The following is a 23,602-nucleotide window of genomic DNA, read 5'->3' on the forward strand; positions in this document are numbered from 1 at the left end:
AATCAATGCAACAGAAAAACACTTCAGCTCAAAATGCAAAGCCTGTGTAGATAATGCTAATCAATTAGCATTAAGAGTCACAATGAATGACTGCGAATGCAAACAGCAATCTGTCTCCAGCTGAAATTTACACAGTTTTAAATGAGGGTCCGATCTTATTCCAGGCTGCACAAATGGGCTCTGTTTAAGCACACTCTGACAAATCTCATTACTCAAATGCACACGCTCCAATAACAGACCTGAATTAACCTCCTTAGAAATTTGCCAACATGTCAGTTAAAAACGATTCTGAATGCACTCATTCATAATCAAAACAGCTTTGCCCTTAAACACCCCATGAAAACATTTATCCAGCACAGTGTTGAAGTATTTCCTATTAAAAGTTGGTTGGGACAAATTGATGAAAAAAAATAAAAATCAGCATCCATTTGCATTTTTAAGTTTTACTTGCATTTGGCGCTTAGGCCCTGGTCACACATCTCAGGTTGCATCCTACAGAGAGACACCCCATGATGCGACTTGAAGGAGATCAACCCACCGGATATGAGAGGCATGAACGGGGCAAGTGAGAGTCTGACACGCGTGAAAGGGGCTCATGTGTCACGGAGGTGAAGGCAGGCTGACAAAGCTGGAACCGTGATGAGCCTCAATTTCCCTGCCGCTCAGTGCTCTGATCATCACACAGCGCACACTGACTGACAGGGGTCAATCTCACAGGTCAGTGAAGAGGAGTCAACGACAGCCAGTCGCAGAGAGTAACCACACAGACCCGCAGAGACATATATCCACACACGCAACCTCTGTGATTTCACAAACACACCTTTGCAATGTCGCTCACACAAAAAGCCATTAAGTTCGCACTCCAAGCCTGAGCCAAAACACTTCACTGTGGCTCTCCTGACAAAAAGTGATTGCTAAACAAGCCCTCAGCCACTAGAAAACAACATTTAAGTGTGTACAACATTTCTTTTGTCATTTCTGAAAGAGTTCTCACTGGTCACAAGTCTGCAAATGACACTCAGCAGAGACAAATATCTACGATGCTTTGAATCATGACATTTAATTCTTTAGAAAACTACATTTACTAGCAGTAGAAATAATCTCAATTTCAGAAGGACTAAAAAAACATATTTTATATATATTTTACAATGAATCACATCTCACATAACTACACTACCTTTCAAATATTTGGGGTCAGTAAGATGTGTGTAAAATAAATAAATAAACAAACAAAACAACCATCCATTTTCTATTTTATTATGCATCTCATTCCCGTGAGGCCAAAACTGTACTTTCAGCAGCCATTATAAAATGTTTTATTCCATTATTCTACATGATTCTTTGAAAATGAAAGAGATAGTTCAAGTTCACCCAAAAATGAAACTTTTGTCATTAATTACTCGCCCTCATGTCGTTCCCTCTAAGACCTTCATTCTTATTCGGAACACAAATTAAGATATTTTTGATGAAATCCGAGAGCTCTCTGACCCTCCATAGACAGCTTGAGGTGGATTTGTGTGAAAAAGAGTTAATGCGAATAATGGAAGATGGAAACGCATTTGCCGAATAAATTCCTCCATGCACATCAAAAAAGTCATGTGACTTTGCGCTATGGGATGGCAAAACCTGACTAACCAGTGGACTGATCTCGTTCCACAGCATCTGAAATGTTGTTATGGTCATTCTGAAATGCCAGAGCAAAGTCTGTGATCAAAGTATTTATGTATAACTGCCTCCCAGATCTGTATTACACAACTCGTTTCCAAACAGCAGGAATCCACCTCCGAAAGCAATGACCGCATTTATTTAGTTTAGTCTGCTCGTTCTGAGGTGCAAATTATTTAATTATATATGAAAATTATTATATTCAGTGGCTTCTCCTACGTTTCTTAGTGATTTACAGTGCCAGTTTATGAGGAAGTGACGATTTAGTTCTCTTTGATTTGTTGGATGGAAACAGTGCTTGTTCGGCAAATGTTTTATGCGATATTGCAATTTTGCGCACAAGTTAAATTCACAACTTTGTATGGAAACCCGGCTACTGTCAGTTTTGATAAATTTGATTAAGAAGAAAAAAAAAAAGTGCAACATTTTGAATGGTAGTGCATTTAACAAAAATGCAAGTTCATCTAAACAAAGCCTAATGATGGAAAATAATTTTAAAAAACAGCCAAAAACACATTAGGGAACTATCTGGCATGTTCCCTATTCCATCCCGCTGTAACATCTGGACTTTAATTGAGGTTTTGTGTTGTGTGGTAAAGCAGGGGGGCTCATTAAGAATGAATGAGAAATGTGTCTCATGAAAGTTAGATGTGGAAACATGCAGGATACTGATTACATTATACACTGCTACATCCAACTCTTACGTTTTTACTAATGTGGGGTAGACAGACACAAGAGCTCATGTGAATAAATTATATAAAGCTGAATAATTTCATTTTGAACACCAAATCAAAGTAACTAATTTGCAGATGCGACTCAAGAGACTATGTGATCTTGTTCGCACCTCTAATGGAGAATCCCCTGTTTTAGTCACACCTCCATTAACTGACCAAATATTAGCTCTGGGATTCGATTGCCACAGGTTTAACAGCACATAGTATGGTGCAAAAAACAGCAAGAAACTGCCCACATCTGTTCATCTGCTCATTAACATGCTCCATTCACATTTAAAGTCAACATGGACTCAAAATGTATCTTCCTAATACACATTTTTCAAGTATGATTCAACCATGCATGTTGTTCCAAATACAAACATCCTGTCATAAGATGTGCTTTTTTTTTTTTTGGTAAACTAGTATGAAACAAGTCACATTAGTGAAAACAAAATGGGTACCTTGAGTACAAAACTTATCCTCAAGTTGCATGGTAAATTGCTTTGGATAATAGCGTCAGCCAAATGTAAATGCTTCCTACAGAAAGAGATAATGGATAGTTGCAATGCTGAGGAAGGCAAAGTGAAGCCCAGTCAATTTTGGGCTTTTTGCTTAAAGGTGGCATTTTGCTGAAGACGCAAATCTTGAGCTATTTATTGTATGGGCCTCGATTGGCCCGCTAGTACAGGGACACTTGTAAGCTGACAAGCACATATGGCTGCCAGTTTTCATCATGTTGATTGTAAAGGCTTGTTATTTGGACCATATTACAAACAAAACGTTAGTAATGTTAAATCAAGGCTTGGTACATGATAGACGACAGACTGGACGTACACTGTTCAGTCAGTTCACATCACAACAATCCATATTAAAATCTTCTCTTTTATCAATATGTCTGAGTATCGGTACAGTCCCTGAATGTCTAAAACATGCTTCCGTCACTCCTTTTCTGAAGAAACCCAATCTTGATGTTTCTGTGCTAAGTAATTTTACAACGATTTCCAATCTTCCAAAATTTTGGAAAGGGTTGTATTCACTCAACTACAGTCTTTTCTGAGTTCAATTATATGAAACTTTTCAGTTAGGTTATAGAAAATTACATAGTACTGAATCTGCTTTATTGAAAGTTACAAATGATATTATGTTATCTACTGATAATGGGAATGCTGTTGCTTTGGTCCTTTTAGATCTCAGTTCAGCATTTGATATGGTTGATCATAAAATTGTAATTTCTCGATTGGAATGTTATGTAGGCATTCAGGGTACCTTTTTAAAATGGTTTCGGTCATATTTAACCAATTGGAAGTTCCCTGTATGTAGTGGAAAACATACTTCTTCAGTAGTATACCTCTCCTGTGGTGTTCTGCAGGGATCAATCCTTGCTCCTACACTTTTCTCTTTATACATGCTGCCACTGGGATCCTTGTTTTCCAAACATGGAGTATCGTTTCATTTATATGCTGATTGTGCCTCCCACTTAAACGTAAATATTCATGTTCTATTGAGGTTTTGCTAGCATTCTTACGGGATCTGAAATCATGGCTTTCACAAAATATTTTGGCCTTAAACGACTAAAAAACTGAAGTTGTAATGTTTGGACCAAGTGATTTTTACGAAGGTTGTGATCTGGATCTAGGCTTTTTAAGTTCTCATGGTACTCCGTGTGTGAAAAACTTTGGTGTTTTATTTGACTCAGGACTTTGGTTCGATTAACAGATTAATTCTTCGTCAAATCATGCTTTTTCTATTTACGCCGCCTTGCACAAGTTAAAACGTTTCTCTCCCTCAAAAATTTTTAAACAGTTATTCATGCATTCATCACCATACATCTTGACTATTGTAATTCACTTTATTATGGAGTTAATAGTTAATCTATTGGCGTTTACAATTTGTTCAGAACGCTGCTGCTAGGCTGGTAGTAAAAAATTTGATGTCTCTGCGCTTAAATTTAGAATAAAGATTAAAATTTTAGTCTTCGTTTATAAATCTTTACATGGCTTAGCTCCAGGTTACCTTTCTGTCATGGTACTCCCTCATAACCCAGCTAGGTCACTTAGGTCAGGGGATCTTGGATTACTCTCTGTGTGCAGGACTAAGCTAAAACATAGAGGAGACAGAGCTTTTGCAAGGGTAGGCCCTAAACTATGGAAAAGCTTACCAGTGTCAATTTGAATGGTATCATCACTTTCTATTTTTAAATATAAGCTTAAATATTATTTTTTATCTATGGCGTTTAACAACTAATGAATTTTTACTGTGTGTATTTTACTTTGATGATTGTAATTCTCTATTTTATGTATTGTTTCTAATGTTCTGTACAGCACTTTGGTTTCTTTATAAACAAACAAACAAACAAACATACATAACAGAAAGCCACAGTTTAGCATTTGCATTCATCATGAAAGAGGCCTACAAATCTATTTCATACAGGTTTACAGGTTTTTTTAGTGCCTACTTCAGAGAAAAACACCCATAAAGATGTGAGGCACCTGTAATGGACAGCATATGATGGACATAAAAAGAGAGAGAGAGAGAGAGAGAGAGTAGGGTACAGATGCTGAAGAGCTGAAGCCATCAGGTTATTACAAAGGGTTGGAAATAAGTGACACTTACCTCGGGCATCAAAAAACTCATCATCCGAGCTGTCAACAGATTCCTGGGCGATGTTCTGCATGCGCCAGTGAGAAGCGCTATGCTTGCGTAGGGTCACTAAGGGGAGAACATGAAAAAGATATGATCAAACCAAAGGTCACTAGTGTTGCATGCAATTACTGAGCATTGTGTGACTAATTAATTAGACATGCATGATGACAATGTTATTTAATATTACCAGGTGAAGGCGTCCAAAGGAATGGAACGGCTGGGAATTAATTATAAGCATGTTTCTTAATTAAGACTGGCTAATGTGGAAATCAAAGTGTAAAATTTGAGATTCAGGAATTAAAAATGAGAGTGCAGATCATACTCAAGATGACTTGTCAAAAGGTTGCATCGACTTATCTTAAAAACCTTTTGATCTAAAAGTTTATGCTTAAATGCTTGAAGTTAGTTAGACATAGACATATGTACACACACACACACACACACATTCAATTCTATTATAATTCTACACACATGCATCCATATATATAGGCAGGTTCTGATGTTTGACTGGTTGTGCAGTTGTTGCCACTATTAATTTAATATGAACCAGCATTATGGTGTTGAAAAGCACAGTGAGGTATCTCATGCTTTATCTTCAAGAGCTTTAAACAAAAACTCCTTGTAGAAAAATGATGACAACACAAATGAACACAAATTCATTTCTTCAATGGCTGAAGAGTAATTGTTAACTGTGTGTTATGTTAGTGAGGCAGGTGGTGTGACTTCTTTTTGTTGCTGTTGAGATGACAGTAAGAAGCACCGGGCAAAAATCTGATTTATATTCTGTCTTCAACACAAGATGGTTCTCCCAGCTAATTACGACAGCTACTATATTACCCAACTTTGAACAAATCATTAGTACAGTCAGTCATCATGAAAAAAATCTTCACCAAATTATTTCCAAGTAATGACATGCTCACGAAGCATAGTCACAATAATCCGGGCCTTTTGGAACAACATGTTCTAATAATCATAGGAGCCCTGGGCTGTTTAAATCTAAAGTTAATAATTTTCTAATCTAATAACAGATAGCGGCAATAATGCAAATTACAAATCAGTGTAAGTCAAACGAAAGCTATCCTCTACCCAATCATATTAAGTGGGCCATGATTTAATAATTATAGATCAGGATCATTGTGAGTGAACATATAGCGATGGGGATTTTTGACGCTTTATAGCTCAGCAAATTGCTTCTTTACTCGAAGTATTAAATCATTTTGCATTATAAGTAATGTAAATCCAGTAATTCACACATCCAGGCTTAGTGAGCTCACTGCTGCATTCCTAAGGCTTAAAATCAAAGTGCACTGAAACAAGCACAACAAAGAAATCCAACTGTAAAGAATACATTTATATTTAGATTCATTTAGCAGATGTGACTTACAAATGAAGAAAAACACAAGCACAGGAGATTAATCATGAAGAACCAATATCAGCAGTGCCACAGTAAATGATTTTGCCCATTTGGTTGGCATTACTTGAGAGGTGTCACCTAAGCTGTCAGTTCTCGTTCCCCTGTTGTCTTGTACCTGGACCTCCTCATGATCCTGCTCACTCTGCTGAAACAATAAGGACTCTCACCTTCCATTACTGGGGTTTGGTGCGGCTCCACTCTTTTCATTCTCTCCCTTTGACTACTAAACCCCCACATCACCATGCAGGATTTAATGAGCTTTTCATCTCTCTCGCAAAGCCAGTAGGTCAAATGTTGGCACTATTAATACACCCAATGGAGATGAGTATCTCAGCCTTCTAATTTTTCTATTATAATAACAACGCATTTGACAGTGGCATCAACAGAAATCTGCTTTTTCATTGCTGAGGCCTTTGCCTGGACCCAAGTCCTGCTAGACAACATCAACATAAGTCACCATACTCAACTTTACCTTAAGACCAACTCATCCACTTCTGCTGCCCTGTCATCTTCCACCAGACATCTGTCATTTCCTGTATTACCTTTTCTGGCCAAAATATTCCACTCTCAACATCAGTTATTAATTTGGGTGTTAGAATGGACTCTCATCTCACCTTTGAGGCTCATGTTAAACAACTATGCAAGACTTCCTTTTTCCATCTTAGAAATATCGCTAGACTTCATCCTATGCTCACTCTCGCAGATGCAGAACTCCTTACTCCACAAACGTTTAAACGTACACTCCGTTCTGCTTCAACATATCTATTAAAACCCCCCAGGACTAAGCGTCGCACTATGGGAGATCAGGCTTTCTGCTCAGCTGCTCTGAGTTTGTGAAATGCTCTCCCTGACCATCTACGGACTCCACAACCTGTCGATGCTTTTAAACGTGGCCTCAAAACCTACCTTTTTAACAAAGCCTTTGAATGATTTTTAACATTTCTTCTTGTTTTTAATCTGTAGCACTTTGGGATTCTGTGTTAATATAAAGTGTGTTATAAATAAAATGTATTATTATTATTATTATTATTATTATATAAGCCACCACAGAATTTCATCATTCAGGGTCATCGGCGTTATATGTTGTTGTTTTTTTCTTTGTGAGATGTTTTGTTTGAAAAGTCTCCATATGCTATACTTCTTTAAATTAAATGCCACCTGGTATGATAAAAAATATGGCGTATGTGGCCACATTTTTGAGGCCACTGCGTATGTACGATTTGTAATATCATAAAAACATAAGGTGAAAGAGATTACAATAACTGAGCAAAAGTTCCACTTTGTGATTATAACAGTATAAATAGTGAAGAAAGGTTTACCAGCTCAATTACTGTTTTACAAAAGTGACGTTAATCAAATTTAGAGTGGCCAAATATGCACGCACAGTATATTGTTTTAAATACTTTGATGGAGATTAACTGCTTTTTCCTTTGGGACGCAGGAAGGCAGGGGGGAATGTTTCATTAATGCAGTCTAAACATTGAGAAATGGCTTTTAAGGCTTGGTAAATAGATTTACAGGAGGAGATAAAGAGGTGCAGATTAGTTTGAATGGGGGAGTCCAGTGAGGCCTGTCTTCAGAGACGGGAGGGTGGATATAACCTCAGCTCCTGCACTAAAGTATCTCTAATTGAGTCTATTCAGCGTTCCCATTTTCGCATTTCTAATCACATCGTCCATAATTCACCCTGTAATGAAGGCTGAGAAAAGGGAAAGATTGATGTTTTTTTGGCTAAGAAAGAATGTATTAGAAAAACATGAATGGTTTTAACCAGTAACAGAGATGCTCATGGTTTCACAAGCTATAATCAAAGTTATATTACAAGCCAGTGCATAGCTGAACCGAGATGGATTTCATTACAAGTGGCATTGTTTGGCTGGCTTCAGTCTGGCAAGTCATGCAGGTGATGCTTTTGCACTAAAACAGCGTAAAGGATGTACTTCAGCCATGAAATTGGTATGGTCCTCATGAATGATAAATTTATGAAAAACCAAATCATTTCTTCTGGTTCTATTAAAGCTAAAGAACAAATCATTTGACCAGCTTCCTTAAAGTTAGGGTAGCATGTGCACTTTTCTGTTTAATTGCGTCATCAACTACAGGGGGATTAAATGAAATTGAATGCTGAAAGTCTTCCTTTAAAACACTCAAAATTGAGGTTTGACTAAAAATTTTATTTCAGCTGAAAGCTCTTAAGGAAAGATGACTTTGCAATCTCATTTGTTTTAGGACAATATTTACTTTAGCTTCGGATGTCTGTGCCATTAAATTGGACATGCTATTATTCAGATAGCTAGCTATAAACATATCAATATCTGTATCCAAATATTTCTTATTCAGTGAGATTCTAATATTTATAAAACTGATGGTGGTTAAGATTTGTCCCCATACCGGACATAATCAACAACATTTAAGCCACTGCAACATCTCTCACTATGCACTGAATTGGCAATTTTGTTTCTAAAATTAAATTTACTTTTTATTTATCGAACTACCGTATAAAAACCATTCAAACCTAGAGTTGAATTCTCCATAACCCATCTAACTATGTGTCTAATTTTAGATGGAGTTTTGAGTTATGAATGCTGGGGTCATGGACTGTGATTAGGGTCAATATTGAGGTTTGATATGTTCCCTCTCCGAGGAGCTTGCACAGTACAAAAATGGTGTTTTCTCCAGAGCACTCATGACACGACTCACTGAGAGACTTGCTCTTAATCAAAAACATAATCTATGCTAGATAGGAGCTGCTTTCCTCCAGCAATCTCGCTTTTTTTCTCTTTCTTTAATCTCTATATCTCACCCTCCCTCTTGCACTTTCTCTCCCAACCTTCCTGTTACCCATGCACTCAAGAAGCTCCTCCACCATTTCTACTCATTTGTTCATCAGCCTCATGTTAAAGCCCCTCTAGAGAAAAGTGCTAAGGTAAAGGCCATTATGACATCAGATGGCTCCCATTGGATCACTGCACTGGTTTTAAGACTGTGTGTGTGACTCGAAAGGGAAAAGACAATAAACAAAAGGCCACAAGGGCATACTTGTTGGAAAATAATGTGATTCTGTTATTGCCAGGTCTAGACGTCTGATTAGTGGGAACTGGCATGGACCACTTCCCTATTAAATTCAAAAAGCTTAGCTGTTTTCTTCAACAAGTGATTATCAAACAGCTTTTTATTGCTGTAATGAGAAGCATTTCCAACTGAAACTGGATATATATCCGACATTGTGTTCCTGCAGCCACAGGTTCAATTCTCATGGAATGCACGAACTGATAAACTGCGTACCTTGAATGCAACATCAGTCACTTAGGATAAAAGCATCTTCCAAATGCATAAACCTCAATCAAATGATTTTAAATTAAAATCTAAGGTTACACTATTTTAAGGTGACCTTTTACAATGTAATTAAACATTTAAGTAGTGAGTAATATTAATTAGTTACATGTACTTACTATAGGGTTAGGGTTAGGGTTTGGCTTAGGGTTACTTGCATGTAATTATGAATAATTTATTGTTATTATAGTAATAAGTACATGTAACACGTGTAACAAAGACAACTTAAAATAAAGTGTTAAAATCTAATTATTTTGAATTGGATTCAAAGTAAATATTATACATAATTAATTCAATTTAATTTATTTAGAAAATTTTTTTTTATAAATGATACATGACAAATTTTTTTTAAATAATGCATTTTATGTTATGTATACACACACACACATATATTTATCTTCCATCCAATCCAATTTTTTTTTTTATATTTTAAATTATTCAATTCAAGTTTATTTTAAAGAAAATAAACAGAGTCAATTATGTTGGAATTATGACAGTAATATTGCATGAAACTGATGTTATTCTTTTCTGTTGTCCACTTGAACACTCAAACCGTCGACATCTACCTTTTCAAGAGAAAAACAGCAAACAGTTCTCAATCAGTTATTTCATTAAGTTGCTCGGAGGAATACTCTCATCCTTATCCCTGCATCACCAAAGCGTGTGCACTTGCAGCATATGCGCCGTGCGGCTTGTAAACACCTCCGTTTGGCAGCTCAAAGCAGCGCCGCACACGCTGTGAAACAGCACATATGCCACAATTGCACAAAAAATACTGGTGAGATAAATAACTTAGCATTACGAAGCAGAACTGTGATACTCAAAGCCTAAAAGACCACAAATGCAAAAGCGGATGCTACCAGACAATGCAAACACTGACAAGGGCTGTATTTCCAGGCAGTGCAGGCTAAAGCCATACTGTGCAATCTTTTCTGTCCTTTATGATTGTTGCTGTCGCATCTTGGGTAAAAGCCAAAGGAGACTGTGCAACATCAACGATCTTAGGACTCTGGATGTCACTGACGATGCTGACAACACGATATTCCTGAAAATTTGTTCTTAGATGGCAAAATCACGGCCAAAATCATTAAGTGTGCTCTTAGCTTTAGAAAAGGGTCAAGACTTTCAGACTAAGCGGAGTAGAAAGGATACAGCTGCTTATACTGCAACAGACAGTATGCAAAGGTAAGTGTGAAATCAGTGCAGCAGGGGAGAATACAGTGGGCAAACCTCATGCAGGGTCACAACATCAAGAGGGGATTGAGAGTAAACTGTGGGGAACAGAATCACTTGACTGGGTTACTCAAGAGCCGCCTCCTCCTTCTGTCAAAGCGCAACTGAGGACTGAAGGAGGGGATGCTACAGTTGCATGAGGCATGAGCACAGAAAGCTCACTTGGATGGATGCTAATTGTGTCTTTACATAACCAAGGAAATGCAAACACAAAATTGAGATGTTCTTTTAACGAGACAGCACTGTCATATCGCTTCAGATTTGTGATCAGTTTTTGGCATCTCATCTACTGAGGTGAAGCTGTTCAACCAAGCACATCTACACAAAGCTCTGAAAGGAAGTGTTTGTATGGCACTGCATTATGTGTAAAGGTTCCATCTGAAATGATAGGATTAAAGATCCAATTAGCAAGTACAGTCATCACGATCATCTTATTCTTTTAAGAACATGTTGTATAATATGAAAGCATGCTGAATACCAACATTCCCTTTGGTCACACCCTCTTTTGAAACAAAAAACTACTGAACAGTGAATAATAATAAAAATAAACATTTTCATACACAAAGGTTTATCTATCTATCTATCTATCTATCTATCTATCTATCTATCTATCTATCTATCTATCTATCTATCTATCTTAGCCTTTGTCAGACTATACAGGTGCTGGTCATATAATTAGAATATCATCAAAAAGTTGATTTATTTCACTAATTCCATTCAAAAAGTGAAACTTGTATATTATATTCATTCATTACACACAGACTGATATATTTCAAATGTTTATTTCTTTTAATTTTGATGATTAGAGCTTACAGCTCATGAAAGTCAAAAATCAGTATCTCAAAATATTAGAATATTACTTAAGACCAATACAAAGAAAGGATTTTTAGAAATCTTGGCCAACTGAAAAGTATGAAAATGAAAAGTATGAGCATGTACAGCACTCAATACTTAGTTGGGGCTCCTTTTGCCTGAATTACTGCAGCAATGCGGCGTGACATGGAGTCGATCAGTCTGTGGCACTGCTCAGGTGTTATGAGAGCCCAGGTTGCTCTGATAGTGGCCTTCAGCTCATCTGCATTGTTGGGTCTGGTGTCTCTCATCTTCCTCTTGACAATACCCCATAGATTCTCTATGGGGTTCAGGTCAGGCGAGTTTGCTGGCCAATCAAGCACAGTAACACCATGGTCATTGAACCAGCTTTTGGTACCTTTGGCAGTGTGGGCAGGTGCCAAGTCCTGCTGGAAAATGAAATCAGCATCTCCATAAAGCTTGTCAACAGAAGGAAGCATGAAGTGCTCTAAAATTTCCTGGTAGATGGCTGCGTTGACTGTGGACATCAGAAAACACAGTGGACCAACACCAGCAGATGACATGGCAGCCCAAATCATCACTGACTGTGGAAACTTCACACTGGACTTCAAGCAACATGGATTCTGTGCCTCTCCACTCTTCCTTCAGACTCTGGGACCTTGATTTCCAAATGAAATGTAAAATTTACTTTCATCTGAAAAGAGGACTTTGGACCACTGAGCAACAGTCCAGTTCTTTTCTCCACAGCCCAGTTAAGATGCTTCTGACGTTGTCTCTGGTTCAGAAGTGGCTTGGTAGCCCTTTTCCTGAAGACGCCTGAGTGTGGTGACTCTTGATGCACTGACTCCAGCTTCAGTTCTCTCCTTGTGAAGCTCTCCCAAGTGTTTGAATCGGCTTTGCTTGACTGTATTCTCAAGCTTGCGGTCATCCCTGTTGCTTGTGCACCTTTTCCTGCCCAAATTCTTCCTTCCAGTCAACTTTGCATTTAATATGCTTTGATACAGCACTCTGTAAACAGCCACACCTTTCAGTAATGACCTTCTGTGACTTACCCTCTTTGTGGAGGGTGTCAATGTTCGTCTTCTGGATCATTGCCAAGTCAGCAGTCTTCCCCATTATTGTGGTTTCAAAGAACAAGAGATACCCAGAATTTATACTGTAGGGATGGTCATTTATTCAAACTCAAATGTAAATATTCTAATATTTTGAAATACTGATTTTTGACTTTCATGAGCTGTAAGCTCTAATCATCAAAATTAAAGAAATAAACATTTGAAATATATCAGTCTGTGTGTAATGAATGAATATAATATACAAGTTTCACTTTTTGAATGGAATTAGTGAAATAAATCAACTTTTTGATGATATTCTAATTATATGACCAGCACCTGTATATTATTATTTTTATATTTATCCATTAAATCCTCCTGTCCTCAAAAATGGTGCTATTATAATTTGCCAGCAAAAGCAACACTGTTTTTTTAAAGAGACATCTGTCTATTACAATAAAACTCATCTAGTTAAAATGTTCATATGCTGTAGTTGAACGTTTTACATTATCAAGTTAAAATATCCATCTATAGCCCTTGGTTAAAGGAGCCAATAAGTCATAGTCTCCCATCTCACAGAATCATTGCATGAAAATAACAATAAAAAAATCAAGACCTGAACTGCCTGTAAACAGACACAAAAGCCAGACTGCAGTACTATAGACGGTCATGAAAGGCTGTCATTCTCTCTTTCTCTCACAGGACCACAGGGTAGCAGTGAGTCTGTCACTGCCTCTTGTGCAAGGCTATTTTTAGCACCGTGCTCTACCCAAATCATTGTGCAAGTTCGCTAGAACACAATCATTACGGAGGGAACCTGAAATCTGCCATGAATTGTTCCGTTTGTAATGAGGTGTGAGGTAACTTTTAAGCGTTTTATTCACTGCTAAACAGCATGAGAAAAATGTGACCGAGACCTTTAGATTTTCTCATTTCAGAAGAGAAAAAAGACCAGATTTTCCCATAAAAAAAAGGAAGGTTTAAGGTTTCTACCTGTTGATTCACATATTCCTGACTGACCCACCCAAACAAACCTGCCATCACTTGCCATAGTTTCACAACTTCTAATGAAGGGAACATGCAAACTATTTCGTAACCACAAAACCAATTTCACAAACCAATGTTGTGCTACAAATTGTCATGTTAGTATTCTTTATCAGTGACCTTATCACTCACACATAAGCTCACACATATCAACATACATCCAATTCATTTGAATGATATAAATAATTCTTCAAACCATAGAGCTTGTTGAGGAGAGGTGTGCTATTACTTTTCATACCAATAAGACCTATGATTTTTGTTAGGCTGTCAATAAAAAGAATCCAACAAATCTACACAGACCAAGTCATCATTTTACACAACAAAGGCAAGTAGACTTTCTTCATAAATGCCTAAATTAAACCATAAATGTGCATATTGTTTACATTTTCACATTTACATTTTTTTCTTTACCATGTTAATTTTATAAGTCATCATTTCTTCAAAAGTGCCATCATATGCACTCTCATTTAAGTCTGAGGTAAGTAATATTTTTGAATATGTCTTTTATGCTCACCATGTCTGCATTTATTTGAGCAAGCATATAGTAAAAACAGATTGTAATATAGCATTACTAATGGTTAGAGAGTCAGACTCGTAATCCAAAGGTTGCGAGTTCGAGTCTCGGGCCGGCAGGAATTGTAGGTGGGGGGAGTGAATGTACAGCGCTTTCTCCACTCTCAATACCACAACTGAAGTGCCCTTGAGCAAGGCACCGAACCCCCAACTGCTCCCCGGGCGCCGCAGCATAAATGGCTGCCCACTGCTCCGGGTGTGTGTGTGTTCACTGCTGTGTGTGTGCACTTTGGATGGGTTAAATGCAGAGCACGAATTCCGAGTATGGGTCACCATACTTGGCTGTATGTCACGTCACTTTCACTTTCACTTTAAAATAACTGTTTTATTTTATTATAATTTAAAGTGTATTTATTCCTGTGATGGCAAAGCTGAATTTTCAGCATCCATTACTGATGCTGATTTGATGCTCAAGACACATTTCTTATTATTGTCAATGCTGAAAAGAGTGGTGCTGCTTAATATTTTTGTGGAAACCATAACACTTTTATTATTCAGGATTCTTTAATGAACAGGAATTTTAAAACAATAGAAATTTTTTGTATCATTATAAATGTTGTTACTGTCATTTTTAAGCAATTTAATGCATCCTTGCAGATTAAAAAAAAAAAAAAAAACCTTTTAGGTAGTGAATGTTATAGCATAATATAGAATATAGCGCAGAACAGTACAGCAGAACAACTCTATACCATTTATCTAAAGCATGATGCTGTGAGACCTTCATCTTTCCCTAGCAGAAATGAAGTAAACTACAAGAGCAGCCTGAATACCTGAATAGTAAATAAAATAGTAAAATAAGTGAGTAAAACTAAAATGTAAAAAACATATTTTGCAAATTTTCATGTCACGCACCACTTCAGGTGGTCTCACAGTTTGAAAGCCACTGATCTACAAGATGCTTGATCTATTATGCTTGGCTTAGTTACATAAATTCATGAGTTTTCATCAAGTAGAAACGTCCTTGATGCTTTTAACAGGAATAACAGTCATTTCTCACTCTACTGCGTGGGTGCAGCAAATGCTGAATTATTGGTTTGAGGATAAAAATAGAATTTCATTTTCTCAGTGACAAAAACCAAGAAAGAGACAAAATAAACGTGAAACCCGAAGTAAATGCAATGTTGTTTGCTGAGAGCTAATACTAGATCATCCGAGTCTCTTGGTCTGACAGCCACAGATACAGAGTGCGCTATTGACTGAAATGCCATTACACAGATATAGTGTCACAATGCCTTCCATCAAAACCCCATAAAAAAAAAAGCAGGAAACAAAATGGACAAAACAAAGCAGATGAAATGTTTCTCATTTGAATATACATCACAAGGACTCCGCAGGAAACACCTTGACTGAGGTGCACGTTAATTGGTTTGGCAAAAACAAGCCAACTTTGCAATTCAATTTTGCTACTGTGAACAACACAATCAGTATTCCCTGTTTTTATTCTCAACCAAAGCCAAGTAAAATGAGTTTTTGAGAACTGACACAGAATACTACTTGCTTATTGCCACTAAAAGGTCATTTCCTGAATGGCTAAGATTAAATATATCACTGGAGCACTGACTATGACCTCTATATATACATATGAAACATGTAAGTGTACATTACTAGAGCTATACTGGAGACATAATGTGAAGAAACATTATTATTATACCTGAAAAGTGTATTTCGAACCAATTCAACAGAGACCTTCACCAGCCTAAGCATGCCAATATATGAATTTCTATTCACATTACTGAGCAGATGAATTGAGCACACAATAAAATACATTTTGTGCAATGGGAAATCGCACCCCTTTGAAGCTTTGAGATCATGCAGAGCTGGACTTACAGACAAACACAACATGATGGTTTGACTCACTGAAACTGCTCTGAATTCAGGTTGGTGTGGAGTGATGCACTCTGGGGCTCTTCTGCTCAGGGAATATAGACTGTAAAAGTAATTAACTCTAGCTCCTGCATCTGGGACTTATTCATTGAGTGGTCTATATCCTAATCTACAGAGAATGAGCATTAACTACAAAATATACAGAAGGAATATACAATTACGTTTGGAAATAGGTTCAACCTCCAAATTGTATTCTCAACAGGGAAGGTCTGAACAATCAAAAGTGGCAAGATAAAGTATAGCTTATTCAGGAGTCAATATTTTGGCTTGGAAATGAACAAAAAGCAATGTGCATTTCAGGAAAATATTATGCAAATAATAGTCAGTGAGGTGAATACACAAAATATATTTAAACAAAAACAAGTTTTTCTTTCATGTCAGTGTTAATGACTCTAAGTGAACCTGATCGATTGGAGAAACTAAAATAGATGACACTAAAGGCATCTATTACATTCACTGCTTCTTAAATTATGATTCATGCATGTATATACATTAAAAATGATTTTTTGTGATATATTTATATATTTTATGTCTATGGAAAAAAAAAAAAGAGATTTGGATGGTAATTGGTGACTAACTTGTGCTAATGGTGACCTCTGATCTACAGTAACATATAGCAGATTAACTGATTGATTTGACTTTGGATAATAACAAATATGAATACAAAAATCTTGAGAAATACATGAAAATCCTAAAATAATCTGGGACCGAACAGGTATCCATGAAGAATCCTTGCTATTTAACATATAAATGAAGCCAACCTAGTCTGTGTTTGCTGATGGGCTGCCAGTTCTGATCATGTAAAAGAACAAATTTTGCTCCAGTGATAATGTAGGCTATTCTGTACACATTCTGCTTGTTCAATACAGTGAGCTGTTTTATGTAATGCCGATATGATGTACTCAATTATCCCACCGTAACATCCTCAACAACACTGATTCACTAACTAGGAATCTCATAAACATTGCGGTAAATTAAGTAACCAAACCAAAGGAGTCTGTAGGATTACACAATTCCACCTACAAAATCAAATGCTGACTTCCTACATGACAGAGAGAGGAGAACTTCTTGGCCGATTCGGAAACATGCCTGAGGAGAAATCAAATGCCTATGGCAGCTTATTAACAGTCTGTAGTCGTTACTGCTGTCCAACGTATGGAAACTGTTATACTTACATGAAATACAACATGGATGACATGCTGTCACACCAATAACCACAAGAGCTTCATAGAGCTTCGCATTCAAAACCCAGAAGACACATGCTGTGAGCTTCACATCATAACAAACCACTTAAAACTGTAGAAAACACTCATGATCATAAGCCACAAACATACTGACAGACTTGGGGCTAACATCTGACGTTCTCTTCACTGGTTTCCTGACTCCTAGAGACTGAGCAATGATCTACATAATCATGTTTACAACTGAACATTTTTTATGTAACGCGATTCAGATTTAAAGCGGAAGAGTGTTGTTTTGGACCACCAGCTTCACAATGGCATACCAAACGCACACCATTGATAGATTTGATTTGATAGCTTTCTATGGCATACACTTATAGTTGTCTATAGCATATTAACATTTTGTTACGATTTACTCACCCTTATGTTGGTCCAAACCAGTACGACTTATTTTCTTTTGCTGACAGTCTACCACTGACTTCCACAGTGCGAGCCAAAAACATTACAAATATTTTCGTTTGCATTTTACAAGAAAAAGAAAATCATACAACATTTTTTTTTTTTTTTTTGTGAACAATCACTTTAAGCTTAGTTGGAAAAATAATTTGAAAACATTAAAACAATCATTATAGCGTCCTCAAAACAACTCTCTGCCTGCATTGCATCTCAGAAGCCTATGTGAATTGCATAATCAATAAACTTATAGAAATATTGCAAAGTACCACATTAACTCACAACCATAATTCAGAATCATGAAATGCAAAGGGTAAGTTTTCTTCCAGATCAATAACTGCTCTGACATGCTGGACTGGATGTGCTGCCATAAACAGATTAAACTGTATCTATGTATGCTGAGATGTTCAGTGCAGACAGTCTCAGCACTCAGCCTTAGACTCAATTGTATCAGAGTGTCCTACAGGATATACAATATATCTCAAAAAGAGACCATCAGCTCTCCCACTCTCACATCCGCCTCTTTAAACATTCAAGGAGCCAAACTGACAAAAAAAAAGGAAAGGAAAAAAAATCCTGACACAATACATGTCACTGGCCAATTCACCTTTAAGTAGAAACAGAATAAGGAGTGCATACAACGCAGGATGCACATTGATTTTTGGTGCAGAACATGCATTATGACTTGCTTATGGTTTTTTGAAGACCACATTTTGTCTCATTTTAAGTGTTTGAATTCACAGTTTATATTATTTACTTAAATTAAAGCATATTGGTGGAGAAAAAAGCTGACCAATGGATCATCACTCTTCAGCTGGGCTCTAATTAAATTATGTCAAAGATGAATCAAATGTACAGTCATAATCTATGACCATCTGGAAGAAACAAATTCAGATGTGATTTATAGCTAGAATTATTAATCACACCATAGGCTATGTACAAATTTCCTTATATGCTTATTTCTATTTATGACACAATTCCAAAAAAAAAGTTATGGGGTTCTATGGACTGAAATACAAAGCAAAATGTACACAGATGTTCAGATTTTTCTACTTAACTGGTTCTTTAATATCAGGTCTACTGATAAATCAGTGAATAGCACTCAACAAAACACCAGTGGAGATTAACAAAGGGTGTTCACAGGTAAAGTAACTTACGTCTACCTTTTGTTTAAATCAAAAGATAGGCCTATTCATTTTCAGAAACACAGCATTTTAAGCTTACCAGTTAAACAAATAAAATTAATTCTGCATCAGTTTTATTAACAACAATAATAACGTAAATAATCAATTATTATTTATTGATTTATAGGGGGACTTTAATTACAACTGATCCTTGATATCAATTATTGGACATTTAAACAAAATAATCTGGATCATGTCAGCTATTAAAATACAATATCGGTCGGTCTCTAGAAGTTGTTATACACCATTACTAAAAATCGTAGTAGCCTATTTCTGTATCAGGGATCCCTGGACTGCCTGCGAGTCTGTGTAGGGGATCCCTGGGTCAGATATGGTTGACAACTCCTGCCTTACATCCATAAAACATTCTACATCTAGGACTACGACCAGTTTGTAAAGAGAACATGTTAAGATGAAGAAGAAAAAAACCAACGTTTGGACTGTCTCTCGAAACCAAGTGAACCGGACAGCGTTTAAAGCCGTCGTAAGCATTGGAATGCGCCCATGACGCCCCAAAACGCTGTCTAGGTAGGCAGCTCACTAGGTTTGGAGACACAGCCCTGGATCATCACGCATTCCAACAGATTGACGCGGAAAGTGAAGAGAGGAAACTGACTGTCTACTCTTTCTGCTGAGACACCGCGGCTTGCACATAAATCCCGGAGATGTCTGTGTGTTGTCTGAATATGATGTGACATCTCTTACCTTTGCCTCTGATTTCTTTAGCCATCCTGCGTCTTTGCAGTTAGTTTGGACAGTACGCACGTCTCTTCTCTCTGTCCTTGTCTGCGCGCGGGAGAAGCGATTTCAAGTCTATGCGCGTTTCGTGTTTGAAGATGCCGTGGAAATGATATGCGAAGGTGGGAATATCCATTAACGCTGAGACAGACCCTTGTGTTGAAGTAAGCGCAGACTTGGGGCTGTTTGTATGTGTGCAGACTTTGCTGTTGTCCTCCTCTCCTCCTGTTGAGCTCGAGGTGTGATGTTCGACTGCCTCCAGTGGCTCTGCGCGAGCTGCAGTGAACTTGAAAAACGCCAAGCGCATTAATGCAGGCTTCAGACCACCCGCCGTCATATATTAGTTATTTATTCATTTATGTACTTTAAATAATAATATCACACTAGCGCCTCCTTAAGGATGTTGAGCAGATCATATACATAACGCTAAAAAACGCTGATAAATAATGAAGAAAATCAATTCTGCAACGCATTTTGAGCTCGGAAACTTTTTATATATATAAAAAAACGTTTGTACTGCAAATGTACGTATTTATATAAAACAGTATAATAAAGAAATTAAAAGGACGCCCATTAAAATTGTTTGACGGCGTACATGGAAGAATCAAGTGTTATTAGTTTTGCTATTTTAGCCATCCTTAGCTAATGATAATAATATTATATTAATTTCTGTGATTTTATCTAACAAGGTGTAATATTAAAGTTTGGCAAGCCAACTAATACAACAAAACATCAACAAAATCACATAAAAAAACGAATTCTTCGCTTATTTCCCGCAATGCGCCATTTTGGAATGAAAACGAGGCTGAGGCGGGAAACGCGAGATCGGCACATTGTTTATGTTATATAGCCGATATCAAAAATATATTACATCTGTACCGTTTTCCTAACTAGAACATCTCAATTTATATTTTTTTTATCAATAAATATATAATATTTACATGTTTTATCATTCCACATGCTGTTAAAATGTGTTGAAATATGTATGGTTTCTTACAGGAATCCCTAAAGTGCTTCAAAATTTGGCCTACAGTATATCATTCAATCATCTCTGTGATACAAACAACAGTTGCAGCTAAGGGACCACAGGTTCTTAGCAGACATTTAAATTTCTTCACCCTGCCAATGGCAGTGTAGCTCCGTAGCCCTATAGTAGGATGACTGTGCAAAATGTTAGCTTGTTCATAAATCACTATGTCGTGATTCCTCTTCAGGCTTTTAAATAACCAGCTCCGTCACAGTATCCAACAGCAGTTCAGCTGATTAATGCTGGGTTGTACTGACTATAAAATAGGAGTCTCGTGGTAGCTGTCAAACAGTAATTGGAAGAAAAAGTGACAAAATCAAGGCCAAATATGATGCACTTTCAATACACGTTTAACAGCTCATTGTCTGTATGATAACTGTTCTGTGTTGCTATAAAAATATCAAACCGCACCAAGTTATATCCAGTTCTCACCACAGGCTAGGCATTGCTGCACATCAGGCATCCCAAATAACTGTTCTTGAGTAGCTCTAAATGACTATTGATAGAGGTGAAGTCTGGAGTTCTTCAATTCCAGGGAACTGCCCATGTTGCATTACTCCACTCCTTTAGGGACTTGGCCTATTTGTAGCAGTCAGGAAACCCAATGACAAAACACTTCTGACTTCAAACATTGCATTGTGTTTCTGGTAAAAGCAGCAGCAGAAGAAAAACAGCCTGCAGGTCAGACAAGCAGACAGATAGATAACATTGATTACACCAGCTGCACACAGGAAAAAATGGATAATTCAATTAATTTAACTTTTTCTTTTAAAAAAGCAGTTTCATCCAGAGCACTGAGTAAAATGTGCCAAGACCAGGGAGATGCATGAAAGAGCCATTTTAAAACATTTATTTTCTTTATAAATTAAATCATGATTATAAATACAATACAAATTTAACAGGTATCTTTCACCAGCAATTAAAACACAACCAAGAACAAGTTCATGCCAAATTGGTGACTATATTCCTGTAGCATCACAGCATTCATAATAGTTCATGGCACAAAGCCTAGAATTTGCTGGCAAATGCAGTTACTTGTGCATTAGTTTGCTTTTGGCACTTTTCACAAATAAGTAGGTTGCTGAACACTGGGAAGAAACCTGTGACTCACATCTGGGGGTTTAAACTACAACTTGACAGGTTAAGAAACGTACCATAAAATCTGCTCACTGCATTAGAATTAAGCAATAAGGGGACAACCAATACTTTTAAAGTCACAAAAAGACATGGGCCCTCATTTTATATTCCTAAATTTGTCTAAACTGCACACTTTCTTATTATTATAGCCTTACTTTGTTATATAGGAGCTGTATGTGTGTATGCTTTTCAATGGAAAGAATCCTTGTAATGCTCATTCTGTCCGAGCACATTTCCAGCATACCAGCACAGCATCTGGACCCATCTGGAGGCCACTTTCCCCCTCAGGGGTCGGACACATAAACTATACAATCTAAGTATACCTCATCTGTCCAGTCACACTGGGCAACATATGGACACTTAGTGAACTTGAAGACAATTAGCATAGAGAAACAAAAACATTTAGAGCATATGAAATCAGTCCACAAAGTAACAAGTTTGCGTTCTGATGCGGACAGCATTAATGCAACCCAGGAGAAAGCGAGTGTGTGATCCTCTAGTGCGAGATATTTATAGAAAACAGTGTAAATCTTATCATTTGTAATGCATTAATAATGTAGAGGTTCTTTTAAGGCTTTTGTCTATGCTGAATAGCAAATGCAAAAGTCGACCAATTCATTGACTAATGCACAAAGAAGGTTGTATGGATTATGACACATTGATGTGACATTTGTTAGCTGTGTACTAAAAAGCATCTGTTTGCATTTAAAAGTCAGACCGCCCCCTGAGGTTTCACATTACAACAGAAATGCCTGAGTAAAAACCGAGCTCTAACCAGCAGGTTCTATTCAGTGATTGTATAGTCCAGTATTTAAATGTAATCCATGGAAAAACATACAAAAATATAAACCTGGAAATGACCATGTTCAGTTCCAAACATATATCAAAGTGTCATTGCTTGTAAGTTGTTCATAAGGAGTCTCTATGACATTGATGTGGTGGGAGACTGGACTGGCTGGAGGAACTCTGAAGTGAAAACAGCTTCCGCATACTCTTCGCAAACATCCTGGAACTCTGCCGCCACATCAGCCAGAGCCTCAGCCATTAGCTCATCAGCCAGACTGCGGGAAACATGGGAAAAGAGAGTTACAGTTACACAGCACTTATTGCTCATACATTAAAGGGACAGTTCACCCAAAATATGGAAATATCCCTTAGTTATTTTCTATTTCTATTCTAATGCATGTTACAGATTTTACTGTAAACAATTCAGCCGAGAATATAAAATGTTTTTTTTTTAATGTTTAATGTAATTCATAATGTTTAATCAAAATGTCAATGCTACTTCTGTTTCATTGCAACTTTGAAGCTAAAAAGACAAAAGCACATAAAATTACTAAACCTTAAGCTAAAATTAAACTGAACATATTTTTTTAATTCTCTAATAGTACATTAATAATACTATAACAACACCGTTTTGTGTTCTCTCAGCATTAAAGAATAAAACTGACTTCTTTCTATTTCTTTAGGACAGTGATGAGATCATCTAAATCCATTCTTTTAGGCAAGCATTAAACT

The 23,602-nt window shown here is 37.0% G+C and overlaps 2 protein-coding genes across 3 annotated transcripts in view; both read right to left on the bottom strand.

Moving 5' to 3' along the window:
• The window catches only part of pitpnm3 (PITPNM family member 3), a 100,097-nt gene extending 79,850 nt beyond the window's left edge, over window positions 1-20,247 (bottom strand). Inside the window, exons 1-2 of the mRNA XM_058799864.1 lie at window positions 19,888-20,247; window positions 4,992-5,087 (exon numbers count right to left, since the gene is read on the bottom strand). Of these exons, the coding sequence (XP_058655847.1) occupies window positions 4,992-5,087; window positions 19,888-19,912 (121 nt within the window). The 5' untranslated portion in view covers window positions 19,913-20,247. The remainder of the gene's footprint in view (window positions 1-4,991; window positions 5,088-19,887) is intronic.
• Window positions 20,248-21,781: 1,534 nt separating this feature from the next.
• kiaa0753 (KIAA0753 ortholog) overlaps window positions 21,782-23,602 on the bottom strand; it is a 33,576-nt gene continuing 31,755 nt past the window's right edge. For both annotated transcript variants that reach the window (XM_058799866.1, XM_058799865.1), the window contains exon 17: window positions 21,782-23,145. In XM_058799866.1, coding sequence (XP_058655849.1) covers window positions 23,007-23,145 — 139 coding nt within the window. In that variant the 3' untranslated portion in view covers window positions 21,782-23,006. The remainder of the gene's footprint in view (window positions 23,146-23,602) is intronic.

This window comes from Onychostoma macrolepis, chromosome 15 (genome assembly GCF_012432095.1).
Source record: "Onychostoma macrolepis isolate SWU-2019 chromosome 15, ASM1243209v1, whole genome shotgun sequence".
Lineage (NCBI taxonomy): Eukaryota > Metazoa > Chordata > Actinopteri > Cypriniformes > Cyprinidae > Onychostoma > Onychostoma macrolepis.